This window comes from Oryctolagus cuniculus, chromosome 9 (assembly GCF_964237555.1).
Source record: "Oryctolagus cuniculus chromosome 9, mOryCun1.1, whole genome shotgun sequence".
Classification (NCBI taxonomy): Eukaryota; Metazoa; Chordata; class Mammalia; order Lagomorpha; family Leporidae; genus Oryctolagus; species Oryctolagus cuniculus.
The window spans coordinates 124,723,766-124,749,560 of NC_091440.1; the positions used below are offsets into that span (position 1 = coordinate 124,723,766).

The 25,795-nt window shown below is 50.3% G+C and overlaps 2 protein-coding genes, 1 long non-coding RNA gene and 1 other non-coding gene across 13 annotated transcripts in view; 2 read left to right on the forward strand and 2 right to left on the reverse strand.

The window, feature by feature from the left end:
• Window positions 1-25,795, forward strand: part of PPFIBP1 (PPFIA binding protein 1) — a 176,265-nt gene that overhangs the window by 66,519 nt on the left and 83,951 nt on the right. Inside the window, exon 1 of one of the 5 annotated variants that reach the window (XM_070049539.1) lies at window positions 18,069-18,236. The exons of the other annotated variants lie outside the window; for them this stretch is intronic. The gene's annotated coding sequence lies outside the window, so the exon portion shown is untranslated. Of the gene's footprint in view, window positions 1-18,068; window positions 18,237-25,795 lie in introns of those variants that run through there. 5 annotated transcript variants of the gene reach the window in all.
• Window positions 1,171-8,382, reverse strand: LOC138843890 (uncharacterized). The gene is made up of 2 exons (XR_011379042.1): window positions 6,850-8,382; window positions 1,171-1,652 (listed from the first exon to the last, which is right to left on the reverse strand). It is a non-coding gene; the product is annotated as an uncharacterized lncRNA (long non-coding RNA).
• LOC127486691 (small nucleolar RNA SNORA31) lies at window positions 1,531-1,654 on the forward strand. Its single transcript, XR_007913302.2, has one exon. It is a non-coding gene; the product is annotated as a small nucleolar RNA SNORA31 (small nucleolar RNA).
• C9H12orf71 (chromosome 9 C12orf71 homolog) lies at window positions 15,537-18,062 on the reverse strand. 6 transcript variants are annotated; one of them, XM_008259459.4, is made up of 5 exons: window positions 17,918-18,062; window positions 17,621-17,716; window positions 17,105-17,243; window positions 16,423-17,002; window positions 15,537-15,931 (listed from the first exon to the last, which is right to left on the reverse strand). In XM_008259459.4, exons 4-5 carry the CDS (start codon window positions 16,957-16,959, stop codon window positions 15,581-15,583), a joined length of 888 nt encoding a protein of 295 aa, XP_008257681.3. In that variant the 5' UTR covers window positions 16,960-17,002; window positions 17,105-17,243; window positions 17,621-17,716; window positions 17,918-18,062; the 3' UTR covers window positions 15,537-15,580. The 6 variants fall into 6 exon arrangements, with proteins under 6 accessions (XP_008257681.3, XP_017198792.3, XP_008257684.3 ...); XM_017343303.3 differs by having other exon boundaries at window positions 17,807-18,053; XM_008259462.4 differs by having other exon boundaries at window positions 17,891-18,052.

Genomic DNA, 25,795 nt, shown 5'->3' on the forward strand with positions numbered 1-25,795 from the left:
GCACTAATACACATGCCATGTTCACCAAAGTGTGTGTATGTTCCTATCTAAGCTGTGCAAATAGACAAGATCTGCATAAAAGTATATGGCTTCGTTGGATGGTGGAAGCTGCATTTGGCCTTAGGCTTCTGTTTAAATTTCCAGTCCTCACATTACAGTCACAGTGGAGAATGTCCCAAATAAAATTTGAGAGTAATTTGTTGTCAGATATTGGAGAACATATTTATTAAAAACCAATCTTTAGGGACCAGTGTTGCAGCATAGCAGGTTAAGCCACCATCTACGATGCCATCATCCCATATGAGCTTTGGTTCAAGTCCAAGCTGCTGTTCTTCACAGCCAGCTCCCTACTAATGTGCTGGGAAGGCAGCGGAAGATGACTCAAGTACCTGGATCCCTGCCACCCATGTGGGAAACCTGGGTAGAGTTCCTGGCTCCTGGCTTCTGGCTTCTGCCTAGCTCTGTTCTGTGGGAGCAACTGGGAGCAACTCGGACTAGACTAAGTTACTGGAATTAAGACTTATTCTATGCATCTGCTCTCCCACAATATGGCGCTGGGAGAGGAGGAAACAGCTTCTCACAGCTGCCTCCAGTTCAACCAATAAACAGCAGGACCTGCTCCTGATTGGAGGAGAGCAGCGTACTCGGCGTGTGGGTAGCAGAGTTGGGACTGGTGGAAGAGGACTATAAAGGAGGAGAGAGACAACATGCACCAGGAACATCTATCTGAAGGAACACCTGTGCAGCCCCTGAGAGAGCCGGCCGGCGGTGTGCCGCTCCCCCGCGGAAGTGGGGAAAGTGGCAGGGGGAACCGCCCTTCCACGGAGGTGGAGGGACGGTAGCCAACCCGGGAAGAACCAGCAGCAAACCCGGGGAGGGCCGAGCAGACAAAAGAACAGCGCAGGGTCCTGTGTCGTTCCTCCACGAAGAGGGGGAGCGACATAATGGTGCCGTGACTTGGATATGAAACCTAGGCAGGTTTAGTGTCGTTCCTCCACGAAGAGGGGGAGCGACATGTTCCAGCTCTTGAGGCCATTTGGAGTGTAAACCACTAGATGGAAGATATTCTTTCTCTCTTTCTCTCTCCCTTTCTGTCTCTCTCTCTCTATCTCCTCTCTCTGTGTCACTCTGTCTTTGAAATAAATAAATAAGTCTTAAAAAGTAGCATTTGGAGCAGGCACTGTGGTATACAAGGCTAATCCTCTACCTGCAGTGTCAGCATCCCATATGGATGCTGGTTTGGGTCCCAGCTGTTCCACTTCTGATCCAGGCCCCTGCTAATGTGCCCAGGAAAGCAGTGGAATATGGTTCAAGTGCTTGGGCCTTGCCATTCACATGGGAGACCAGGAGGAATCTCTTGGCTACTGGCTGGGCCAGGCCGTTTTGGCCATTTGGGGTGTGAACCAGCTGACGGAAGATCTCTCTCCCTTCCACCCTCCTCCCTACCTCCCTCCTTCTTTCTCTGTATCTCTGTCTTCCAAATAAATAAATAAATCCTTAAAAACAAAAAAAGCTAAAATGTAGCAATAACTGCAGCCACAGAGCGACCTTGAACAGTTTGCTGATGTCCTTTTGTTTTGCACTGGGATGTAAAGGAAAAAAAATCTCTGTACTTTCAGTCTTTGTGGTGGCCCAGATTGAATGGGAAATATCTGTAAAAGAAAAAGATTAGCATTTGAATGAAATGTAATTAGCAAAATAAAAATAAATACTGAGTAGTGGCTGCAGGCGTGTGGTGTAATAGTTAAGTTACCGCTTGGGTCGCCTACATTCCATATTGGGATGTGCCTGGTTCGAATCCCGGTTCCACTACTTCTTGCTAATGCACACCCTCAGAGGTAGTTGCTGATGGCTCAGTATGGCTCCTGCCACCTATGTAGGGGACCTGAATGGCGTTCCTAGCTCCTGGCTTTGGCCTGGTGCAGCCCTAGCTGTTGCAGGCAATGGGGTATTCTATGTCTCTCTGAAATGGAAAGAAAATAAATGAGTAAGTGCTCAGTAGTGCTATCCTTTAATAATTCCTTTATAGTTCTGGTCTGTGTCCTCATTCCCAGGGGTCTGTTTGCAGCTGGGAGCAAGAGCAGTCATATGGGAAGGAAGGGAAGTAAGCTGAAATCTGGGGACTATGTGTTTTCTCCTCCAGCGAGGACTTGGAAGTGAGAGGTTGTTTGCCTAGGAGGCCACACCCTCCCCTGTCCTTAGTGTCTGAGTCCTGGGATGACAGCGGCCCACACTGTCCAGAGGTGGGGCGCCATGTCTGGTTTCGTCTCTGCCTTGTTGTCATTAAGCCCAGGAAGCCCGTGGGTGAGCTGGGTGTCCCCGCTCCGCCTGGGAGTGCGGTGGTTTGCAGGCAGGTAGTTGGTAGCTACTGGGTCCTGTCCTCCTGTCCAACTGTGTTCATTACTTTCCACCCTTCTCGCTGCTGTCTTGACCTCGCTCATTATTATTAAATGCAAGTTGAAGATTTCTGTCTCCTGTCATCTGTTGTGGACCAAACACTTTAATTTAGGCAGTTTCTCCTAAAAAGTCTGAAAATGCTGCGTGGGCGTGGCTGACTCACGTGGATCCCTGTCAGGTGTGTCTGTCGGGTGCTTCCTTGGCTTGTTACAGCTTGAGACGAGATGGACATGACTGTGTTTTCATCTGTCACTCGCGACATTTTCCTGGGCGTTTATTTTCTTCTGGGGCTCTCTCCTCCTCCTAACCAATGTCCAGGCTCATCTCAGCGATCAAACCGGGCTTGGGTTGGGCCTGCCCAGCCCTTCCTTCTGGCAGCTGCTGCTTGTGTGAGTGTGGGTGGAGACTCAGGGCTGCTCCCAGCTATTTGCTCAAAATGCCCGGCCAGAGCCATCACAGTCTTCATTCTCTGTCACTTTTGCTGTCTTGTCACCTCTTAGGAAGCCAGCTGTTAGGGATTTTGATTTTCCTGCTTTGTGTATGAGACCTGAGTGCTGGAGGGTGACTGTGGACAGAGAGAAAAGACTGGCTTATACGTTTAGCCGACAGTTGAACACGCGATATGTGTGTGCCCGCACACACTGGCCCTGTCACTGGACAAGCGCGTTTTTCCCCCTATGTCAGCAGGTATTGATATATTTAATTAGGAGGACTAAGTAGCTTAGATGGCTCTTGGATATATGATTCTGACAGTTTTCTAAGAAGGAGGATGAGAGTCCAAGGGAATTTTGACTCTGCTTGGTGCATCTGTGGTTTCGTGTGATGTATTCCAGGGAAAGCTGGGTTCTCGTACCAGCATTCCAGGGAGCCAGGTTCTCCACTGCCTTGGGCGTGGGGAGTGGGGGAAGAGATTTCAGCATTTCTTAGATCCATTATTTAGCAGTAGACCAAGGTTCTGTGCATGATCATTATAGAAACCAGGCTGGGTCTGCAGGGCGCCCCGTGTTCCCTGCATGGCCTGGGGCTGGCTGCCCCAGAGTTGCCAACCCACAGTGGCTTTAGCCCAGAGGAGACTGCACTTAGGGACGTTGACAGCCGTAGTGACAGGATCCACGACGGCTCCAGGTTCATGCTATAATGTTCTGTTTCTGTTGCAATAGTTGTGGCAGCTTTCAGATCCAAAGAGCCTTGTCAGCTTTCTGCGCCTGTCACCTTGAACGGAGATGTGACCCCTTGCCAAGCACAGTCCCCTGGGAACACAGCAGGAACTGTCTTGGGGTTTTCTTCTGTATTTCAGATTGCACCATCAGCTTGTGTCCTGTGTGTTTCATGTTTTACTTTATTCCTCTGCCTTTGCAGCACTAATGATGTGCTTGGCTTTTAGATGCTAGGCCATTTGATACTGTGATATAAAGACATGTTGCAGCGAAAGGTCATCAGCTGTCTTTTGGGCTATTCTGGGCATTTTGTACTATTTTTATTTTGGATCTAAGTTTCCTGGCCTTTGGTTTCTGATGGGCGGTTTCTCCTGGCTTCGGCCTCGGCCTCTCGGCTTGCTTGGAAGCTGTCGAGCCGCCCAGCCCTTGGATGACTGTTTTGTTCCACAAAGAAACATCGCCTCCACCTTGGGGAATTCAGAAGCCGCTGGATGGGGCTCTGTGTTCCTGCTGCTGGTTCTTTGTGCTGGGAGCTCCCGGAGAGAGAAGCTTCCAGAACACTGGCCTCTGGGAGTGCTTCCCGCTTGGGGAGGTGGACGAAATGTGACCTGCAAGGCGTTCTCAGACGCTTCGGAGGATTTGCTCTAGTGACAGTCTGATTCTTTGTGAATTTCCAGAAATTCAAGAATGTGTAATTTGCTTAGAAAAATGGATGTTCGGTTCTTAGAGACCTGGGTTGGTTACTGTTCTTAAGAGGCATTTCCACCAGGTTGGACATCTTGAGGGTTTGGGAAAGTTAAAACCCAGCCCCCAGGCAGGGAGGAGCAAGAGTGGCAAGAGACAGTGGCAGCCTGCAGGAAACCCCAGGGCCACTGCTCGCGGTGCCCCTGGCCTGCAGGCCCCTCTCCCACCTTTCCCTTGGTAGCCAGCAGAGCAAGCTCCTCTTTGCAAGCCTGCAAGTGATTCTAGCAGGACAGGAAGTACCAGCTGCAAGGAGCGATTTGGGGATTCCGAGTCTGTTTTAGCAAGTGGGCAGCTTCACAGATACCGAACTCTAAAGTGTATAATCCCAGTGATTGTGGCAGGATACCCTGCAGGCCAGTTCCACAGGACCTGTGGAAAGCAAAGCAAGGGTCTGGAGGAAATTTAAAAATTTGTTCTGCTAAGTTACTTACTTACAGACAGAGAAGGGGGAGGTGGAGATCGAGATGAAGAAGTTTCCCATCTACTACTTCACTCCCAAAATGCTTGCAACTCAGCTAGTCCAAAGCCAGGAGCAGGAAGCTCAGCCTAGGGAGCCAGTTACTGAAGCTGTCACCTGCTGTCACCTGCTGTCACCCAGTGTGTGCCTTAGCAGGAAGCTGGAATCAGGAATGCAGCTGGGACTCCAGCCCAGGCACTTCAGTGGGGGATGCAGGTGTGCCGGTCAGCAGCTTAGGTCCAGTACCAAATGCCCTCCATCCCCTCCCCAGCCCAAGTGCATTTTCTTTAAACAGCCTCATGCAAGCTGAAGACCATCACGCTGAACTTGCCTTCCCGGTGGTCATTTGTTGTTGAACAAGTGAGAATCAGCACTGCTGCCAGGCATTGGCCCCTGGGAGAGCGGAAGCTGCCTCTTGTGGCCTTGACTCCAAAGGGGACCTCATCTAGTGACTGGGGACTGAATTCATGAATGAATGAAAGAGCAGGAGGCAGCGCCTGGTGATGCCTGCTGGAACACTGCCCGGCGTCTTAGGAGTCCGCTGTGCCTCTTAGCCTTGATAATTTCTCATCTCGGTGGATGTTAAGTTAACCGGGGGAAATGGGTCCCAGAGGACAGGGCAGCGGTGCCTTGGAGCTGGTGCAGCAGGGAGGGTTTAGCAGCTGGCCTGACCGTGGAGGGGGAGTGAAGCAGCTGCTCAAGGGCCGGTCCACAGCCGGCTCCTCCTGGCCTCTCACCCTGGAAACAGCCCGCAGTGTTTTGGTTTTTGTTTGGCTAATATTCCCGCTACCAACTTCTCTGCTCCAGCCCCATCCTCACGTTGCCTAGAGAGCAGATTGGAACATCTCTTTCTGTTGCTTCAGCAGCGGCGCTATCTCGGGCTTCCCGCCGTTTCCCGCCTGTGCAGACTCCGCCTGGCTGTTGCCTCTGCTAGGGCGAGTCCCAGATCCTCCAGCTCTGGCTCAGAGCACAGCTGTGGCTGGCAGATGCCTGTCTCGCTCACAGCCTCTCCGAGGCAAGGTCTGTTGGACTCCTTTTTGCGCTCAGCCTCTGTATGTGGGTGGATGAACCTAAATGTTATCTGGGGGACTTAGAAATGCAAAGGCTTTAAAACAACCTTTTGAAATCAAAAGAGAAGGTAGGATATGCTTCTACTCAGATAGATAGAAAGATGTGCACATGCTTTTGTTTACTGTGTATTGTATAAAACTCAGCAAATTTTGCACTCAGAAAGCATCTAAGCTGTGCTGTGTTTCCTGTCTCTCAATGTAAATATCCAGGGACCAGCCATTCTGAAGGTTAAGGTTTTGTAAAATTTGTTTTCAAGATTTTTGTCATTTACTTGAGAGGCGGAGTTACAGAGAGAGAAAGAGATACAGAGAGAGAGAGAGGTCTTCCATTCACTGGTTCACTTCCCAAATGGCTGCAGTGGCCAGAGCTGAGCCAATCCGAAGCCAGGATCCAGGAGCTTCTTCCGGGTGTTCCTCATGGGTACAGGGGCCCAAGCACTTGGGCCATCCTCCACTGCTTTCCTAGGCTGTAGTAGAGAGGTGGATTAGAAGAGGAGCAGCCAGGACATGAACCAGTGCCCACAGGGAATGTCAGTGCCACAGGCAGAGGCTTAGCCTAGTACACCACAGTGCTGGCCCCTGAAGGTTAAGTTTGAAGAGAGGGAATGCCTTCAGTATGACATGTTACCTGATGAAATTGTTTCCTGCATGTTAGCTATTCATTTTACCACGTGGTTATCATGGTGCTGCTGTGTTCAGGAAGCTGGTCCAGGGGCTTTGGGACGTACAGAGATTAGAACAGGGACTTGAGAACAGGGAGAGAAAGAAAGACATGGATGCACATTGGTCTAAGTCTGGATAAACTGTGCGTTCTCTGCAGGTGAGGGGATGTGGTACTGGGGAGGCACAAAAGAACACGAGGCTAATTCTGCAGAGGGCTTTGCATTTCACCGGTTCCTTGAAGGGTTCGTTTGAAAATGGTGGGTAGCAGGGCAGGTGAACGCATGGTTAGGGTTGCTCCAAGGAGAAGGCACAGCATAAACAAAGGCCTGGAGACTGGAAGGCTTGGGAACCAAGTACTTACATGGTTGAGGTGAGAGGAGTGAGGGTGGAGTCATGTCAGGTACATAGGACCCAGTTGCAGAGTCTTCGTGAACTTTATTCTGTGAAAAATACAAAGGGATCGCAGGAGAGCCACCAGCCGTCATTGTATCAGGACTTAAACTCATGTGTGTCCATATATTTCTGTGATTTGTGCCAGGTGCTGCTACTACCTCCTCACCCCGATGCTTGGGGTTAGTAGTATTGGTATTGCGGTTTATAGAAGAGAAAACAAAGCCTGGAGAGCTTAAGGAACTTCTCCAGGCAGTGTGGACCTGGGATTTGAAGCCAGGAAGTGGCATGGTGATTAAGATGCCACTCGGGATACCACATCCTACGTTGCAGTGCCTGGGCTGGCGTCCCAGCCAGCTCTACTTCCGATTCCAGCTTCCTGCTGATGCACACGCTGGGAGGCAGCGGGTGACGGGTCAAGTAGATGGATCTCTGCCCCTCACGGGGGAGATCAGGATTGATTTCCTGGTTCCTGGCTTTGGCCTGGCCTAGCCCTAGCTGTTGTGGCCATTTGGGGAGTAAATCAGGAGATGGAAGATCTGTTCCCTCTATATCTCCCTCTTTCACTGTCAAGTAAATAAGTCAGTACTAAAAAAAAAATGAAGAAAGGAATTTGTAGGAAATATTAGTATTCTATTAGACTGCTTCTGATTCATGGGAGGCAAACAATGTACAAGTAATTATTCTGAAATATTCAGGCCTTGAAAACTTTTGACCATGGCCTTATGGACGGACAGAGGGCCTGCCTCCAGTTGGGGAAAAAAAAAAAAAGGTTCTTTTATGTTCAACTGCAGCTCAATAAACTCTGAAATCTTACACATTCTGCAAGAGTGCCTCCGCACTGGTCTGTTTTCAGTGGGGCCAATTTGCATTTTTATACTCAGAATGGGAAGGGGGAATCTTTACTAACTCATGAGACTGGGAATTCCTTGCAGTGGTTAGGAATCCAAAGCCTGGTGCTAGGATGAACGCATGGATCCAGATGAACGCAGTGTCCGGTTTCTATCACTTGAGAGGTCAAATTACTCTTGAAGTTTTGTTTTGTTTGGAGTGAATGTTTCCATGTTTTAAATACAGATCCTGGATATTAGGACTGCCCAGTGCAGCATGTATAATCTGGAGTCCTTCATTACTGGAACTTTTCTGATTTTTTCCCCATGTTTACATTTTATTCTCTTCCTGTAAGTTTTCCTGGGCCTTTTGAAAGTTGCAGGTACCATGGCACTTTCCCTTAAATATTTTACCCCAAATTTCTGAAGAGCCAAGGAGAGTCTCATCCATAGCCATATCTTTGTGGAAAATGGGATTAAAAAGTCAATTTATTTTGACAGAAAAACAATTTTGAAATCCATGTGCAGGAAGGCTCTTTAAAAAAATTCACAAAAATGTAGATTATAAAAAACTATCATGGATATTAATTTTCTTTCATCAAAATAACCATCTTTTTAAAAAAGATTTATTTATTTATTTATTTGAGAGGTAGAATTACAGAGAGGGAGAGCTGGAGAGATGGAGAGAGAAGTCCTTCATCCACTGGTTCACTCCCCAAATGGCCCCAAGGTCTGAAGCTGGGCGGATCCAAAGCCAAGAACTTCTTCTGGGTCTCCTACGTGGGTGCAGGGGACCAAGCACCTGTGCCGTCTTCCACTGCTTTCCTAGGTCAGTAGCTGTCGCTCCCCCTCTTCGCAGAGGAACGACACAGGACCCTGCGCTGTTCTTTCGTCTGCTCGGCCCTCCCCGGGTTTGCTGCTGGTTCTTCCCGGGTTGGCTGCCGATCCCTTCCACCTCCGTGGAAGGGCGGTTCCCCCTAGCCACTTTCCCCACTTCCGCGGGGGAGCGGCACACCGCCGGCTGGCTCTCTCGGGGGCTGCACAGGTGTTCCTTCAGATAGATGTTCCTGGTGCATGTTGTCTCTCTCCTCCTTTATAGTCCTCTTCCACCAATCCCAACTCTGCTACCCACACGCCGAGTACGCTGCTCTCCTCCAATCAGGAGCAGGATCAGCTCCTGCAGGTTATTGGTCGAACTGGAGGCAGCTGTGTAGAAGTTGTTTCCTCCTCTCCCAGCACCATATTGTGGGAGAGCAGATGCATAGAATAAGTCTTAATTCCAGTAACTTAGTCTAGTCCGAGTTGCTCCCCACAAGTAGCGGGGAGATGGATTGGAAATGAAGCAGCGGGGATTCAAACTGGCACCTATAAGGGATGCCAGCGCTACAGGTGGAGGCTTAACCTACTACGCCACAGCACCAGCCCCCCAAATAAACATCTTTTAATTCCATTTCCACAAACTTTTTGAAGTGTCCTTGCCTTCGTGCTACACCAAGTCAGTGTTCAGTCGTATGATCTGACGTCCAGTCCATGTTCAGATTTCTCCAGCTGCTACAAAAATGTCCTTTACCATGGTTGGTTTTGCTTTTGTATTAAATTAAGGGTTCGGCCAAAAGCAGTGAACAGTGGTGTTTGTCACGGGTCTTTATTCTCATTTATTAACTGCCCTGTGTCCCTGTCATCTTGTGAAGTCCAAGGCTGTCCTCTGGTGGAGTATCCTACACCCTGGATTCCTCTTCTTGTTGGTTTCCTCGTGAGTGAATGCACAGTCAGTGTCTCCAGCAAGTGTACTAACCGCTGTCTGCGGAAGTGTGTGATGTTGACCAGGCCAGGTTCAATCACCTGTCCAGGGTGGTGTCCACCAGACTTCTCCATCGCAATGACAATGAATCCTCCTTGTAACTATCAAGTGGGGCTGATCCTTGGAGGTCGTGTTTGTATGCTGTTCCCTGGAATTCAGTGGTTTTAGCATCACTTTTGAACCTTTTGTGCACCAGCTATGATGTTGGCGGTTGCAACATGGAGCTAACTGAATTTCTGAAGCCATTTCAATGAAGAAATACTCCTCCTCCATCCCTGCCCCTGCTTGAAGAAAACCTGAGCCTCAGAGAGAGATGGGAGGAGTACTGATGAAACAGAAGCTGGAGCACAGCCATCCAGACATAGATTAACCATGAAGAAGTCTGAAGAGTTTTCATTTCCGTTTTCAGTGGATATGCAGGCAGGTTCTATGGGGTAGGGGGGAGCATGCTCTTTAGAGATCTGCACTTAAAATGATAACTGTCTATGATGCTGATGAGAAAAATCTAAGTTAATTGCCATTCTGATTTTCTTCTGGACTGAAAGAATTCACTAGACATGAGATAAGGTTTCTTTCAACAGCCACAATCTGCACAGATTCATTTACCTTCCCACTTGAAAATGCCTTGGAAGTAGTTCCTTATAAAGCATATTATATTGAAATCAAATGGGTATTAGAACAAAGGAACTCCTTTGAAAGGTGGGATAAAGCGGAAATTGTCTAGGAGGGGGAATTTTTGATCTTGGCTAGTAATCATTGTGGGAATTCATCCTAAGGCTTTGTACCCACTCTGCTGTGACTGGCTCACTCAGTGAGTGTTATCTGATGAGAATCTTATTTCAAGTCTGACAGTAGAGCATTGTTCTGTTTGTTGGGATATAGGGGAGTAGATGTTCAGGGAAAGATTGACTCCAGGCAATGCAGCATAGCACAGCCATCCATCTTGAAATTAGAGATTGTCCTGCTGGCTATGTGAGTTCCCTCACTTGCAGTTAAGAATGAGAGGACTTGCAGGTTTGAAGCGATGAACTGTCCTTGGAAAGTAAACAGAAGTCTTTAATGTTGAAGCAAGGACCTCGCCACTTGCCAAGCATTCATTTATCATTTGCTTCTTTTTTCTTTGCATTGTTTTGTTCTTGCAGCCAGCTCAGTTGGGCCCCTGCATCCTCTTGAATCATGCATTGAGAGAGTCCAGCCTTTAAGCCTGGAAGGAAAGATGTTGCTCCTGTTCTGTTGGCATGGTGCGGTCACACCCTTTTTTCTCTATTGGGATTCTGCTGATGAGAAGGTGGCATGGTATCGGTGGTCTAGGACGCATTTACTTACGCCAGCTTCTCCCAGTGCCGTGTGTGGAGATAGCTGAGTGCCCCTCCATTTGCTTGATACATTCTCGCACTATTTTTTGGCCCCTATTATGATACAGTTTGGGTTTTAGAATATGGATAATCAAGTTAATATCTGGCTGGTTCAAGTAATTGGGCTTGAGGGACCTCAGTGCTGAGCAGCTCACTTGGAAATGATTTGAGTTTTCAGTTATCAGATGACAGATCCCAGCACTTCGTGATTATTTAGATGAATTTGTCTATGGCAATCACAATTGTATGAGAGGTTACAAAAAAGCAAATATTTTTCCATGGCCATCTCCAATTTTCTCCTAGTTCCTGGGATACAGTGGATCTCCCCCAGCCCTACCCTCTGCTAGCAAAGGGCCTGTTTTTTTCCTCCCTCTCTCCCTCCCTCCCTGCCTTCCTTCCTTTTTTTTTTTTTTAAGGATCTGTTTTGCATACTTGAAAGGCCAAGTTACTGAGTACATGTGCACTGGAGTGACAGAGAGATCTTCCTTTTGCTAGTTCTCCATAACTGGCTACAACAACCAGGGCTGGGCCAGGCCAAAGCCAGGAGCCTAGAACTCCATCCCACACGGGTGAGAGGGGCAGAGGTACTTGGGTAATCATCTGCTGCTTCTCCCAGCTGCGTGAGCAGGGAGGTGGATCAGAAGCGGTGCAGCCAGGACAGGACCTGGTGCTCATATGGACTGGCAGTGCCACAGTGGCAGCCCCAGGAGCTGGTTGTAGTTGAACGTGCAACTAATAGCTTCCTAACACGGTTGACATAATGAGCGAGGAGGTACTGAAATATTTCCTGTTTTTAAAACCTTTATCTTGCTTTCTGATATGTGGCTTGACACTTAACTCCAAAAGGTATTTAAAGCTTATTTTATTTTAAAGTCTTGCAAAGTGCATTGCTTGAACCTTAGGGACAGGTTTCTACCTGTCAAGCAGGTTTCTACAACACTGAAAAATAAGCAGAGATATGTCACAAATCTTGCTGATTTACAGTCGCTTTATTCAGTGTGCACAGTCTTTTGGTCTTTTATAGCAGTTCGTTTTGGTTGAGTTTTTCTTGGAGCTTGACTTAACGACTAGAGGAAGAATTAAACTCACAGCAAGACTCTGCAAATCCCTGGAGGGCAGGAGATGGCTTTTCTCTTTTAGAACTATGGTAGTGTCTAAAGCCACCTTAAGATTCCATGCATAGTTCTTAAATTTAATTTTCAACTTAGTTTCTAAATTCCTCTGGTCACCACTCACTGGGCCCTTCTGCCGATGGCCACTTTCTCTTCTCCTTGTCTCCCCCACCACCGTTAATCTTAAAGAATAGCAACCCTTTCCACTGTTGTGTTTCTCTTTCTAAAAATTGTATAGGGAAAATTCAGGGCAGTAGGACGGATTGAAAGCATCAGAGACGCGTGCAGAGTCAGGGTTGCTGTGCTGATTTTGCAGTAACAAAGTCCGAAGCCCTGGTGCTTGCCCTCAAGTGCTTGCACAGCCTGTGGGTAAAGTGGATGTAGAGAGCTGAAAAGTGCAGGGCTTGCTGTGGGGTAGCAGGGCAGGGATTGGGGGACACATTAAGGAAGGCTGTGGCCAGCATTACGTGCAGGGATTAGTGTTGGCCTCACTGGAACACCAGGGCAGGCTCTTTGAGGTCGTTTGCCCCAGCAGTTGGGGAAGGGAGAAGGAAATCCCTAAGACTTTGTGTGTTGACCCTAACAAGAAGGAAGAGTGCTCCCTTGGAGAATTTGATGAGTATTGATTAAGCGATCTGGCTGGGACAAGCGTGTAGTACAGTGGTTAGTGTGTGCCTTGGTTTGAATCCTAGCACCACTCCTGATTCCACCTTCCTGATCACACCCACCTTGGGAGGCAGCAGGTGCTTGCTTAACTATGTGGGTCCCTGCCATTCATGTGGGAGACCTGGACTGAGTTCCTGGCTTCTGGCTTTGGCCTGGTACAGCTCTGGCTATTGTAGACATCAGGGGAGTGAAGTAGCAGACAGGAGATCTGTTTCTCTCTGTCCCCTGCCTTTCACATGAGATAAATGAAGAAATGTTGTAACGCTTTGGGAGCAGATGCCTGTGTACACTGTGAGTGGCATTAGGTGTGGTGGACAGGCCACACTTTGGGAAGGAGGAATAGGGAAGTGCATCAAAGCCAGGTAGCAGGTGTGCTGACGGGACTGCATGTCTCGGTGAAGCCGGAGAGCAAGCAGAGGTGGAGCAGGGCATTTGAGCGGGTGAGCGGCCTGGAAGAGCACTCTCAGGAGGATGGACAGAGTGAGACATGTGGGTGTGAAGAGTCTCAGCATGTGACCTTGAGCATGTTTGCATGACCCAAAGGCCCTGTGCTGGATCTCTTGTCTACCGCTAGGCTGTCTTATCCACCGCCCCCCCCCCCCGCCCCCCGCCCCATCTTAGTATCCGACCAAGACCTCACAACTCCATTCCACACCACTGTCCACCAGCTCGAAGTCGTCCACCTTGGACTAATCACACTTGTGACGCCAGGGTCCCATATATGGAACCTTTGAAACTCAGTCCCTCCTGTACCATGCTGAATTGATTTTTCTTTCTTTCATTTTTATCTCATAATTTTTTTTTTTTTGACAGGCAGAGTGGACAGTGAGAGAGAGAGACAGAGAGAAAGGTCTTCCTTTGCCGTTGGTTCACCCTCCAATGGCCGCCGCGGCCGGCGCGCTGCAGCCGGCGCACCGCGCTGATCCGATGGCAGGAGCCAGGTACTTATCCTGGTCTCCCATGGGGTGCAGGGCCCAAGCACTTGGGCCATCCTCCACTGCACTCCCTGGCCACAGCAGAGAGCTGGCCTGGAAGAGGGGCAACCGGGACAGAATCCGGCGCCCCGACCGGGACTAGAACCCGGTGTGCCGGCGCCGCAAGGCGGAGGATTAGCCTAGTGAGCCACGGCGCCGGCCCATTTTTATCTCATAATTTGACAGGCAAAGGGAGAGACAGAGAGTGTATGAGCGAGGTGCCATCTGCTGGTTTACTCTCCAAGTAAACTTGGCCCACAATGACCAAGGGTAGGCCAGGCTGAAGCTGGGAAGCCAGGAAGCCAGTCAGGGTCTCCCACGTAGGTGACAGGAACCCAGTTACATGGGCCATCACCTACTGCCTCCCAGGGTCTCCCTTACAAGGAAGCTGAAATTGGAAGCTGGAGCTAGGACTGGAACCCAGTCACTCTGATACGGACATCTTAACCTAAGTGCCAAGTGCCCTCCCCTATTCTTTTAGTCCATTTTACAAACTCATCACCCTTTGTAACTGTATGTTTCTATGGCTTTACCTCTTAAGTAAGAAACCACTTGAATCCAAAGATTATTTTGTTCCTTTTGGGAAGCTAGAAAATTATCTGTCACTCTTATGTGCTAAGTATTTGTGGAAAGAAGGAAGGACGAGTTGGAAGGCAGGGAATAGGAAGTTGCAGTTGAGGGAAGGAAGGAATTGGAGACTGGAATCACGTGGTTTTCCGTGTGAACTCGATGGCAGTCCAAGCTGGGGTTGGAGACCAGGACTCAGCCTGTGGGTGCGTGAGGAGGTGACTGTGGCACTGACGAGGGGAGTCGCCCCTGATAACAGGGAGCGGATGGGCCAGCACCCCGGATCACTAGGCTAATCCTCTGCCTGCAGCACCAGCACCCAGGTTCTAGTCCCGGTCCGGGCGCTGGATTCTGTCCCGGTTGCTCCTCTTCCAGGCCAGCTCTCTGCTGTGGCCCGGAAAGTCAGTGGAGGATGGCCCAAGTCCTTGGGCCATGCACCCGCATGGGAGACCAGGAGAAGCACCTGGCTCCTGGCTTCAGATCAGCTCAGTGCGCCGGCCGCAGCGGCCATTAGGGGGTGAACCAATGGAAAAAGGAAGACCTTTCTCTCTGTCTCTCTCTCTCACTGTCCAAAAAAAAAAAGTTGAGGATGGCCTTCCCCAAGGAAGTCAAGCTCATGACAGTTACGGAGGAATTCAGCGGGTGCGGTGGGATGGGTTGGGAAAGCACTTGGTTAGGTCCAGGTCTGCTGAAAACCTTAACTTTTGGTAAATACTTTGCTTCTGTTGGAAAAAATATTGCAGTGAGAATTGACTCAGACTCTGACTTCTGGACATCCCAGGAGTCAAGTCTTGTGGGGACATCCTCAGGAGGATGACTCACAGGGACAAGGGCAATGATAACTGCCAAGTGCTTGCGTTATCTGGTTAGTTCTCACAACAGCCCCATGAGGTGTGTATCATTGTTTCTCCCATCTTATCAAGGAGGCTTGGAGTAGTTACATAGCATTTCCAACCCTCACATTCCTCCTAAGTGGGCCACTGGTTACTGCCAACATGCTAGAGCCGACCAATGTGCTACCACCAGGGTGGCTCCCCAGGACTGAGTTCCTCAAACACCAGCAATGGAAACGAGCTTGCGAGTGACCCAGTGCCCGCTGCTACTTGCTCAGGCCACAGACGTTCAACTAAAACCCTACCACAGTGGGAATCTCATACGTTGTACTGCTGCCTTCTGAAACGGGGGTCTTGAGTTTATGGTACGTAAAACAAGAGGGTGAAATGTGGCAAGCAGGGAGAGGGTAGCAGCAGAATGCCTTCAGCTTGGGGAGCATAAATAATGCTGCCTGCAGTGACCTAAGAGTACCTTTCAGCCTTTGATCGGGGAGCTGGGATGGTGCTGCTGTGAGAGGTGTGAGTGATGAGAAAATTTATTCTGCTTACTGGGGAGAAGCGAACCTATAGGGACTGTGGAACAGGAGCTAACAAAACACTTGAGGGTACGCAGGGTCCTTCCTCGAGAGATTCTTGGGGTTGGATCCTCTTGCTTCTGCGACAGTGTCTTTTCCTTGGTGCCTTCTGCCGGGGGGCCTCAGGGGCCTTCTCGGGCTGGTCTCGCCTCCGGAGAGGGGAGAGGACCTGCTTCCTCAGCCAGCGGAAGAATCTCCCAAAGTTCAGGCAGAAGATGGTGTGGGTGTTGGGAGGAGTGGCCTTGCCTCGCGGGTCCTCCTTCTCCAGCTTCTCCAGTGAGATAAAGGAGGTCAGCGACACATTTGTCCTTTGGCTGCCAGTTGCCTGGGCTGTCATCTGCTAGGAAGGCAAAGGATGGATCGGTTAGGCGTAATGTCGACAGCAGTGGAGTCTGGGCTTTCTCAAACCATTTTACCCACGTAGCCCAACTGCACAGGCGAAGTGTCAACAGTCATTAATGCCTGCACGCATCATTCTTGCTACAATTGTTAGCCCTTCTCTCTGACCTGCCCTCCTCTCTCCGTCTGCATACCTCACTATTTTCCCTCCAGCTGCACCCTGGCTCCCTGCCTTGCTGTTGTCTCTCTCCCACTGCTCGCCATGTCAGGTGCCCAAGGAACCAGCCTCGCCGCACAGTAGGTGAGAAGGCCCCATGCGGTGCACCTGTCCGCACCAGGCCCATCCCTCCTTCTCCCTGGGAAGATCTGCACGCTCATCTCAGCAGATTCATCTTCCGTAAGCCTTCGAGGGATGTCTGGGGACTGAATGACATCTTCTGGTGACCTGAGCCTGAGCGAGTCTCGACCGGTGTCACGTTCTTGAGGACCGACCTGAGCCAGATGTGGAGGGGAGGTGCTGGACAGCCGGGAGTCTTCCTCCTCTGTAGAAGCAGGGGACACGGAGTCGTTCTCTTCATCATTTTTCTTGTTTTCTAGGAACGTCTCCAGCTTCTGCATTAGATCACCCAGTTTGCTGAGAGTCCGTTTTGTGCTCTCTGCTGGGTACTTGTCTGTCCACTGCTGGTCACCGCTTCGAGCCCAGTTTGTTCTTGTGTCTTCACAGTCAGAGTCCACATCAATGTCCCAGGCCAGAGCGATGCTCAGTTTACAGAACTGCTCAGGGCTGTCCTTCACTTGGTCTCGGCGCAGCACGCGTCTCCTTGTGCTTTCCGTCTGCCATGTCCCTTGAATAGGAGGCAGCAGGTGGACTGAGGAATCCACAGAAGACGAGTCAGCGTAGGAGGGCGTGTCCGAGTAGAAGCTGTGCTCACAAGGGAAGTAGCCTATGGAGAGGCTCAGGTTGGACGTGCGGTCAGAAATGCAGTCCTCTGTGTCGCTGTAGTCGCTGCAGTGTTGGGAGTTCGCCATGGAGTTCAAGGGCGGAGATCCAAGGTTTCCCGTGACTCTGAATCTTCAAAAGAAAAAAAAAACAAACAGGAGGTATGGGGGAGAAGAAGAGAGTGATAGCACTTAAGCAATACCGTTATCCATTCTTTATTCCGTGTGGCACTACCCAGATAGAAGTTCATCCTGTTTTTGCCCTCTCCGATGGGGGTCGGGAAAGGTATTCCTCTGTCTTACAGAAGAACCCTGTCTGCTAGGCCTCTCCACCCGGTTCCGCTCACCATCCGTCTTATTACAGTTGGAGGAACCTGTATCATAAAAGAAAAAGATGAATGTTGTGTAAGATTTGGAAAATACGGAAAGGTACCAAGGTGGAAATAAATACATCTATGATTTCAGCATCCAGAGAGAATGATAGTCATTATTAAAAGTTGGATTGACTTCCTTATAATCTTTTTTCTTTATATATACAAGTATGTAACCGTGTATAGTATACATTTATACATATATTCCCACATCCTTAAATATGTAGGCATAACATCAGTGAAAACTCAGATTATTAAATTTTATGCCACAGCCTACAGTAAACATTCATAGCCATTCTGTACTTTTTAATTTACTTTCTTATTCATTATTAATTTATTAATTTAATCTTACTTCTTATTCATGACTATTCATTGATTACCTATTAATGATCACTGTATGATTAAGACCATTACTATTTATTAATGGCCATCTGTTGTAAATCTGCTGTGTCTCTTATTTGTTTTCCTGTACTTTCCTGTAGGGAGAACAGAACAAATATCACAAGTGTATTAAAAGCCTGTGACAGCACCAAATTGCTTTCCAGATAGGTTATAGCCGTTCATACGCCCATCTTTCCTGATGACATTGTTATTTCAGTCCAGCTTTCCTGAGGTGCCCCAGAAGCTTGAGAGGATGGAAGAACACACACTTGCATAGGCACATCATGTACACACACCCAGACCGTCACGCTCTTGCCCTGGGGGTTCTCCGCATGGACGGACGAGGTGCCACCAACTCCTGAACCAGAGGACGGTAGAGATCCTGCAGGCGCTGTGCTGCAGTGGCTGAAAGTCCAACTGTCAGAAGTCTGTGTTCTGAGACTGTTGGTTACCATGGCAACACAGGGGGCATCGCCTCCCCCCCAAGTTTTAGCCAACAGTGTGGCAAGAGGAGGTACTTCCAGAATATTCTGTAGCCATACTATACAGGGCTCAAAAGGACCCCTCTTGAGGACAGAAGGACAACTGTAGGGGTGGTTGCTTCTCTCTGGTCAGGTGGGTATCTAAGATGCTTCTGTCCGTGGGAAACATGGAGCCTGTTTGGTGCGATGGACAGAAGTAGGACAGAGTGATCAGTGCAACAGCAGCTAATTCATGGACAAGCGAAAGATCCCTTGCAACCTGGGCTGGGGTCAGGATGGAGATAACACGAAAGACCTGGGGGAGTTGTCTGCTGATCTGAGTGTTGATGGAGGAGTGGGAGTTAGCGAAGTGAAGAGAGGTGAGGCTTGGGTAGAGGGTGTGGAAGAAGGGAGATCACACACGATGATGTCCCTAGGGTCCGTGAGGCCGTAGAAGGCCATCCACCTGTTAAGGAGCTTGGTGTTCAGCCTCTTAGCCTAGACACTTCCACAGGATGGTGGTGTTCCTTTTTCAGTTCATTCTTCCTGGCAATTCAGAGTACGCTGAATTACTTGACAGGTTTAAAACAAAGCTTCCATTGACTGGACAGCGTGAACACGATTGGTTGACTTGAATGAGAATGGGCTCAGTGGGGTGATGGGACAGGAGCCAGGCTGCACAGGGTTGAGGAGTGAATGGGAGGAGTGAGTATGGGCGTACTCGAGGGCTGTCTGAACCAGAAAGGGAGAGGATGAAGCAGAGTCGAGGGTTGGTTTCTGCACCTCTTCCCCAAATAAGCGGGAGCTAAGGAAGCAGTCCAGGGGGGAGCTTTGCAATAGAAGAGGGTGCGGATTCTTTGGTGGGGGCTGGGGTGGGATTGTACGGCGTGGTGGGCAGATTTTGCCTATTGTCCCCCGAGCAGGAGAGAAGTGAGCTTGCTGAGGCCCAGTGACAATGCGTCGCGAAGGCCTCTCTTTGCTTTCTGCCAGGTTTCCCTGTGGGGCTTGCGTCCGTCTTGGCGTCTGTGTACATCAGTTCTGTTGGCGGGGTCGCTGTCCTTGTCCCCTGTGCACACGTGTCATCTCTAGCCCCGGCCCTTCCAGCCCTGTGGCTTGGCTCTTCCTTGCTCTCCATGCCCACTGGGCCCTCGGTTGCTGGCCAAGCCCTTGCTCATCTTGGCCCCGCATTCCAGGCTGCTTACGTCTGTGGGGAGCAGCCCGGACTTAGACTAAGTTACTGGAATTAAGACTTATTCTATGCATCTGCTCTCCCACAATATGGCGCTGGGAGAGAAGAAAACAGTTTCTACACAGCTGCCTCCAGTTCAGCCAATAAACTGTAGGACCTGCTCCTGATTGGAGGAGAGCAGCGTACTCGGCGTGTGGGCAGCCGAGCACGGATTGGCGGAGGAGGACTATAAAGGAGGAGAGAGACGGCATGCACCAGGAACATCTAAAGGGAACATCTAAGGGGAACACCTGTGCAGCCCCCGAGAGAGCCGGCCGGCGGTGTGCTGCTCCCCTGCGGAAGTGGGGAAAGTGGCCAGGGGGAACCGCCCTTCCACGGAGGTGGAAGGGACAGTAGCCAACCCGGGAAGAACCAGCAGCAAACCCGGGGAGGGCCGAGCAGACGAAAGAACAGCGCAGGGTCCTGTGTCGTTCCTCCACGAAGAGGGGGAGCGACATAATGGTGCCGTGACTCGGATATGAAGCCTAGGCAGGGTTCAGTGTCGTTCCTCCATGAAGAGGGGGAGCAACATAATGGTGCCGTGACTCGGATAGGAAACTTAGGAGGGAAGAAACGGGAAGAAATGGGAAAATACCAGAGAGAGAGACTAGCAAACAGCCTAGGGAAAAGCCGGACGAAAAAGGTGCCGGAAGAAGCTATTGAAAGCCTAGGCATAGACTCAGATACGGACTACGGGGGGAAGCTGGGAGAAATCTCTAAGGGCGAAAGCGAAAGTGAAAGCTAGAACAAACAGACTCAGATACGGACTGTGGGGAGAAGCCAGGAGAAATGAGGGAGGAGTATTGTTGGAGGAAAGCTTGGGGAAACATACCGGGTAGAGAAAAATGTTAGGGAAATTGAAGCTGCGGGGGCAGGCCGAGGCGGAGACGAAAGCCACTTTGGGATTCTCAAGTTAGCCCGGGAATAGGGGGCGAAAAGTTAAAACCAGAAGCGGAAACGTAAGCCCGGTTGGGATCCATCTGATTAGCCCAGGGAGCAAAGGACGGGAAGCCAAATCGTGGGGCGGAGACGTGAGCTGGGTTGAATTCGCCAGGTTAGCCCGGGGAACTTGGATTGAATGCTAGTGGCGGAGACGTAAGCTACGCTGTGTGACTCGCGGAGGCTGCCGTGCGCAGAGAGAGCGTGCGGGGCACAAGTAGATAGGGAACGCTGGGCTAGTGCGAGACCGCGGAGTGTGTGCGCGAAGCCGAGCCGCGCAGAGCCGCGAAGCCGCGCAGATGAGAGAAGCGGGCTGAAGCGGCTCAGCCGGGAAGCCGCCGAGAAGCAGCCTCGGGGCAGGCGCCGGGAAGCCGCGGGGATAAGAGAAACAGAAGTTTAGAAGTAAAATGAGAGAAATAGGAATGCTGGAAGATAGAAGTAAAATGGGAGAGATAGGAATGCCCGGAGATAGAGAAATAGAGAAGTAAGGCCTCCCCACAGCATGGCAATGAGAGAGCTTGGATTCGGTCTGCCTGATTAGGAAGGCGGTGAGCACCTGCGGGCGGCTAGCAGCTTATGCGCCGCAGGTCACCGAAGACAGGCACGAATTAACATCAATAAGGCCTCCCCACAACACAGCAATGAGAGAGCTTGGATTCGGTCTGCCTGATTAGTAAGGCGGTAAGCACCAGCAGGCAGCTCGACCAGAGTATGAGCTGCAGGTCACCGAAGATAGGCACGAATCAACACCAATAGGCCTCCCCACAATATGGCAATGAGAAGGCTTGGATTCGGTCTGCCTGATTAGTAAGGCGGTAAGCACCAGCAGGCGGCTCGACCAGAGTATGAGCCGCAGGTCACCGAACACAGGCACGCATCAGCGCCTAAAAACCTCCTCACAACATGGCGAAGAGAGGACCCGGATTCGGTTTGCCTGATTGATAGGACTTGTAAGAACCTGCGGGCAACTCTAGCAAGCAGAGCAGAGTGTGTGCCACGGGACACCGAAGACAGGCGTGTATCAACGCCAAAAAATAAAAAGAAAGGGGGATCTGTGGGGAGCAGCCCGGACTTAGACTAAGTTACTGGAATTAAGACTTATTCTATGCATCTGCTCTCCCACAATATGGCGCTGGGAGAGAAGAAAACAGTTTCTACACAGCTGCCTCCAGTTCAGCCAATAAACTGTAGGACCTGCTCCTGATTGGAGGAGAGCAGCGTACTCGGCGTGTGGGCAGCCGAGCACGGATTGGCGGAGGAGGACTATAAAGGAGGAGAGAGACGGCATGCACCAGGAACATCTAAAGGGAACATCTAAGGGGAACACCTGTGCAGCCCCCGAGAGAGCCGGCCGGCGGTGTGCTGCTCCCCTGCGGAAGTGGGGAAAGTGGCCAGGGGGAACCGCCCTTCCACGGAGGTGGAAGGGACAGTAGCCAACCCGGGAAGAACCAGCAGCAAACCCGGGGAGGGCCAAGCAGACGAAAGAACAGCGCAGGGTCCTGTGTCGTTCCTCCACGAAGAGGGGGAGCGACAACGTCTTTCCTCCTGATGGGGTCATGACATCATTTGGGGAGTCACTGAGTCATAGCTCCCCAGGGGTCCTGTCTGGTCACTGCCTTCTCTGCAATAGTGGGTCTGTTTGAGTGGAGGTGGGCTGTCGTTCCTTTATCTGTTGGCAGATGTGCGATTCTGAGGATGAATACAGACTGGGAGGGACTGAGGGCTTTAATTTGCAAAGACTAAGCCAAAAAAAAAAAACACAACAACAACAACACAAAAAACCTTCTCTAAGGGCGAGTTCTCGGCAGGTGTAATGATAGCCACATGGTGTCTGGTCTGACCTGGAGCAATGGGATGTCATGTCCAGGTCAAATTCGGTGAGTCTCAGGAAGAGAGGAGGCGTGAACTCGGTTTCCCAGAGGTTGGGTTCATGTGTACTTAAAAAAAGTGGGTGTTTGATGCAACAGTGAATACGCCGCTTGGGACACTCATAGCCCATATTGAAGTTTCTGGGTTCAAGTCCCCAGCTCTGCCCCTGATTCCGCCTTCCGGCAAATGTGCACCCTGGGAGGCAGCGGGTGATGGCTCAATTAGTTTGATCCCTGCCACCCATGTAGGGGACTTGGGTTGAGTTTTTGGCTGCTGGCTTTGCCCTGGCCCAGTCCTGGCTTTTGCATGCATTTGAGAAGCGAACCTGCAGATTGGAAATATGTTCTTCTCCCTCTCCCACTGTTCAAATAAATATTTTTTAAAAACATAATCTAAAATTAACCTTGATTAAATTACTTTTGGTCACTTTTTTGTGAGTCAGATTTCCAGTAGAAGCAGAAGAAACCATGAATTTTTTTGCACTGATCGAAGCAGAGGCGTAGATTTAAACGCACACACACCAACACGCATGAATGAATGAACATAAAAGAGGCAGGGAACGCTCATCTGACCTCAAAGAACCTCAACTTGTTGAAGTCTTATCAGTTTCTAAAGACCTTTTTCCAAATATTTGTCTCTCCATTTCCATTTAATAAGCTTACATTGAGCGCTTGCCGTGACTCACTCTTGGGTTTTTCACTGTTGCCCTGGCTTCCATTCTTAGGTTCTGCTGAGTCAGTCTGTTTCAGGTGACCTGAGTCAGCAGTTCTGGTGGGCCGAGCAGAAAGACGTAGAAGCGGTTTCTTTCTTTCTTTCTTTCTTTCTTTCTTTCTTTCTTTCTTTCTTTCTTTCTTTCTTTCTTTCTTTCTTTCTTTCTTTCTTTCTTTCTTTCTTTCTTTCTTTCTTCTCTCTCTCTCTCTCTCTCTCTCTCTCTCTCTCTCTCTCTCTCTCTCTCTCTCTCTTTCTTTCTTTCTTTCTTTCTTTCTTTCTTTCTTTCTTTCTTTTTTGACAGAGTGGACAGTGAGAGAGGGAGAGAGACAGAGAGAAAGGTTTTCCTTTTGCCATTGGTTCACCCTCCAGTGGCCACCGCAGCTGGCGCGCTGCGGCCAGCGCACCGCGCTGATCCGAAGGCAGGAGCCAGGTGCTTCCTCCTGGTCTCCCATGCAGGTGCAGGGCCCAAGTGCTTGGGCCATCCTCCACTGCACTCCCGGGCCACAGCAGAGAGCTGGCCTGGAAGAGGGGCAACCGGGACTAGAACTTGGTGTGCCGGCACCGCAGGCGGAGGATTAGCCTATTGAGCTGCTGTGCCGGCCAGAAGCGGTTTCTACTTCCCTGCAAGTGCAGGAGACCCCAGACTGTCCACACCGCCCAGCAGGGACGGTGGACCTGGACTGATCCGCAGGGGTGAAGTCAGGAGCTATGTTCTCCTTTGCATTTACTGAGCACTCCCTATGTGCTGGGTTCTGTAGGGCACACGTTCCCGCTTTAGTTTGTTTAATCCTCTCAGCTGCCTGATCGGTTAAGTTTCTGTTTTTGTCCTTGTACAGAAGGAGCCCATGCCTGCACAGTTAGATGACTCTCTCTCATCTCTCGTTGTCACCCCACAACCCTGGATTCACACTTAGACGGCACAGCCCAAAGGGTCTGGCCCTGAACCCGCACCCTTAACCTCTTTGCGCCTTTGCCTCTGAGAAGGTTGACCGCCCACCTCCTCCCTGGAAAAGATTCCTGGGAGAGCTGACCCAATTCCAGATCAAAACCGTGCTCCTCTGAGGGGAGCACATGTTCAGAGTGACACTCAGGGGCACATGTGGCACACAGGGCTGCGTGATGGTGCCACCTGCTTCCTTACGTTTCAGCGAGACTGAAACGGAAACCGTGCATAGCGTTACCACGCGTATGAAGCTCAGGGCTCTGATGTCAAGGCCCATCCTTTGGGCCGGGTCTGGGAGTGCTTCATGCAGTACCACATACACGCAACCTGTAGTCCTTGCCTAATTCTCTGGCAGAAAATGTCGTCTTCTGTATTTTTCTATTTTTTATAACATTAATTGAGCATCTGGCACTGTGCCCCAGCGAGGTAAGCCACCTCCTGTGATGCTTGCATCCCATTTGAGCACCAGTTCAAGTCCCAGCTGCTCCCTGTCCCGTCCAGCTCCCTGCTGGTGTGCCTGGGAAGGCAGTGGGTGATGGCATCTCCCGAGTGCACCCACATGGGAGACCCGGATGGAGTTCAGGCTCCTGGCTTCGGCCTGGCCCGGTCCCAGCCATTGCTGCCATTTGCAGAGTGAACCAGGATGGAAGATCTGTCTCTCTCTGTCCCTCTCTCTCTCTGTAACTTACTCTAATAAGTAAATAAATCTTTTTTAAAAAAATTAACTTAATACGCCTATGCCTACCAGTTGAGTGCTTATCAGGTTCCACGCCCTGCGGCCTGCTGCTTCTGGCAGCCATAAATCCATTTGCTAAACATTTTTATTTATTTACTTGAGAGGCAGACACACACACACACACACACACACACACAGAGAGAGAGAGAGAGAGAGAGAGAGGAAGAGAGCGAGTGCTTTCATCCCTGGTTTACTCCCCAAATGCCTGCAACAGCCAGAGCCAGACTGGGCCAAAGCTGGGAGCGAGGAAACCGATCCAGGTCTCCCACATGAGTGGCAGGGGCCCAGGTACCCTGATGCGGAATGTGGACATCCTAACCAGTAAGTCGAATGCCTCTCCCATGGGATGTGGACGTGCTAACCAGTGAGTCAAATGCCCACCCCTACACACTGATTTCATTTGCTTCATCTATAAAATAGAGAACTTGCAGAGTCTTTGTAACTATTGGAGATGATACCTGTGGGATGCTTACTGAATGGTTTCTTATTTTTTTCTGTAATTGAGGAAACCAACTCCTTCCTCTAGCATTGGCAGTACCCCTCTGGGGAGAGTGTTTTTATTTGATTCTAAAATTCCAGACATAGACTTGTTTCCAACATGATTACATGTCAGAATCGTGTGCATGTAATGATCATGTATGTATGTATGTAAGTGACTGTCTGACTCCCTCCTCCCCACAGTGGACCAGAGCTGGTGCCATAGCAAGGTGCGCTGTATTTTTTCTCCGTAGCATCTGTATCTACCAGCACAGTGTCTGATCTGCAAACCCTCCCACAGCCTGGCAGTCCTGCCTGGTGGTCAGGGAAGCCCCCGAATGAGCAACCCTGTCCCAGGGCATTGCTGGGAAGCGGGATCTTCCCCTTCCAGCGCCCCCTGCAGGTGGAGTGGCAGTGCCCAGCCAGGCTCCTGCTGGGGCTCAGCACAGGTCTGGTGAGATGAGTGTCAGTGTCCTGCACTCTCAGGGCTGTCGCTGGAAACCATGCGAGGCCCACAGCTGGCCTCCCGCTGGCACCGTTCTGCCCTGGGAGACTGCGCCCCTGCTGGGGAGAGATTCCCCCAGACCTGTCTTGGGAGGAAGGGTGCAGAGGGCTCAGACACAAAACCACAGAGCAAAGAGTTTACCCCATTCCTTAGCGGGCAGGCGGCCAAACGTTCAGACTCGAGAAGCTTTGCTCTCTTCTCCAGGGCACTGTGCAGGGAAGGGGCAGAGGCAGGGTGACCGGGGGACTTGCTCAGGGTCCAGGGTCTGGGATCCCAAGGGCTCAGAAACAGACAGACCAGCATCG

Coding starts and splice junctions, on each gene's coding strand:
- C9H12orf71 (XM_008259459.4), bottom strand. CDS start 16,959: ATGGCGAACTCCCAACACTGCAGCGACTACAGCGACACAGAGGACTGC. Junction 15,932..16,422: donor CCCCTCCACATCTGGCTCAG/GTCGGTCCTCAA, acceptor TTGCCTTCCTAG/CAGATGACAGCCCAGGCAAC.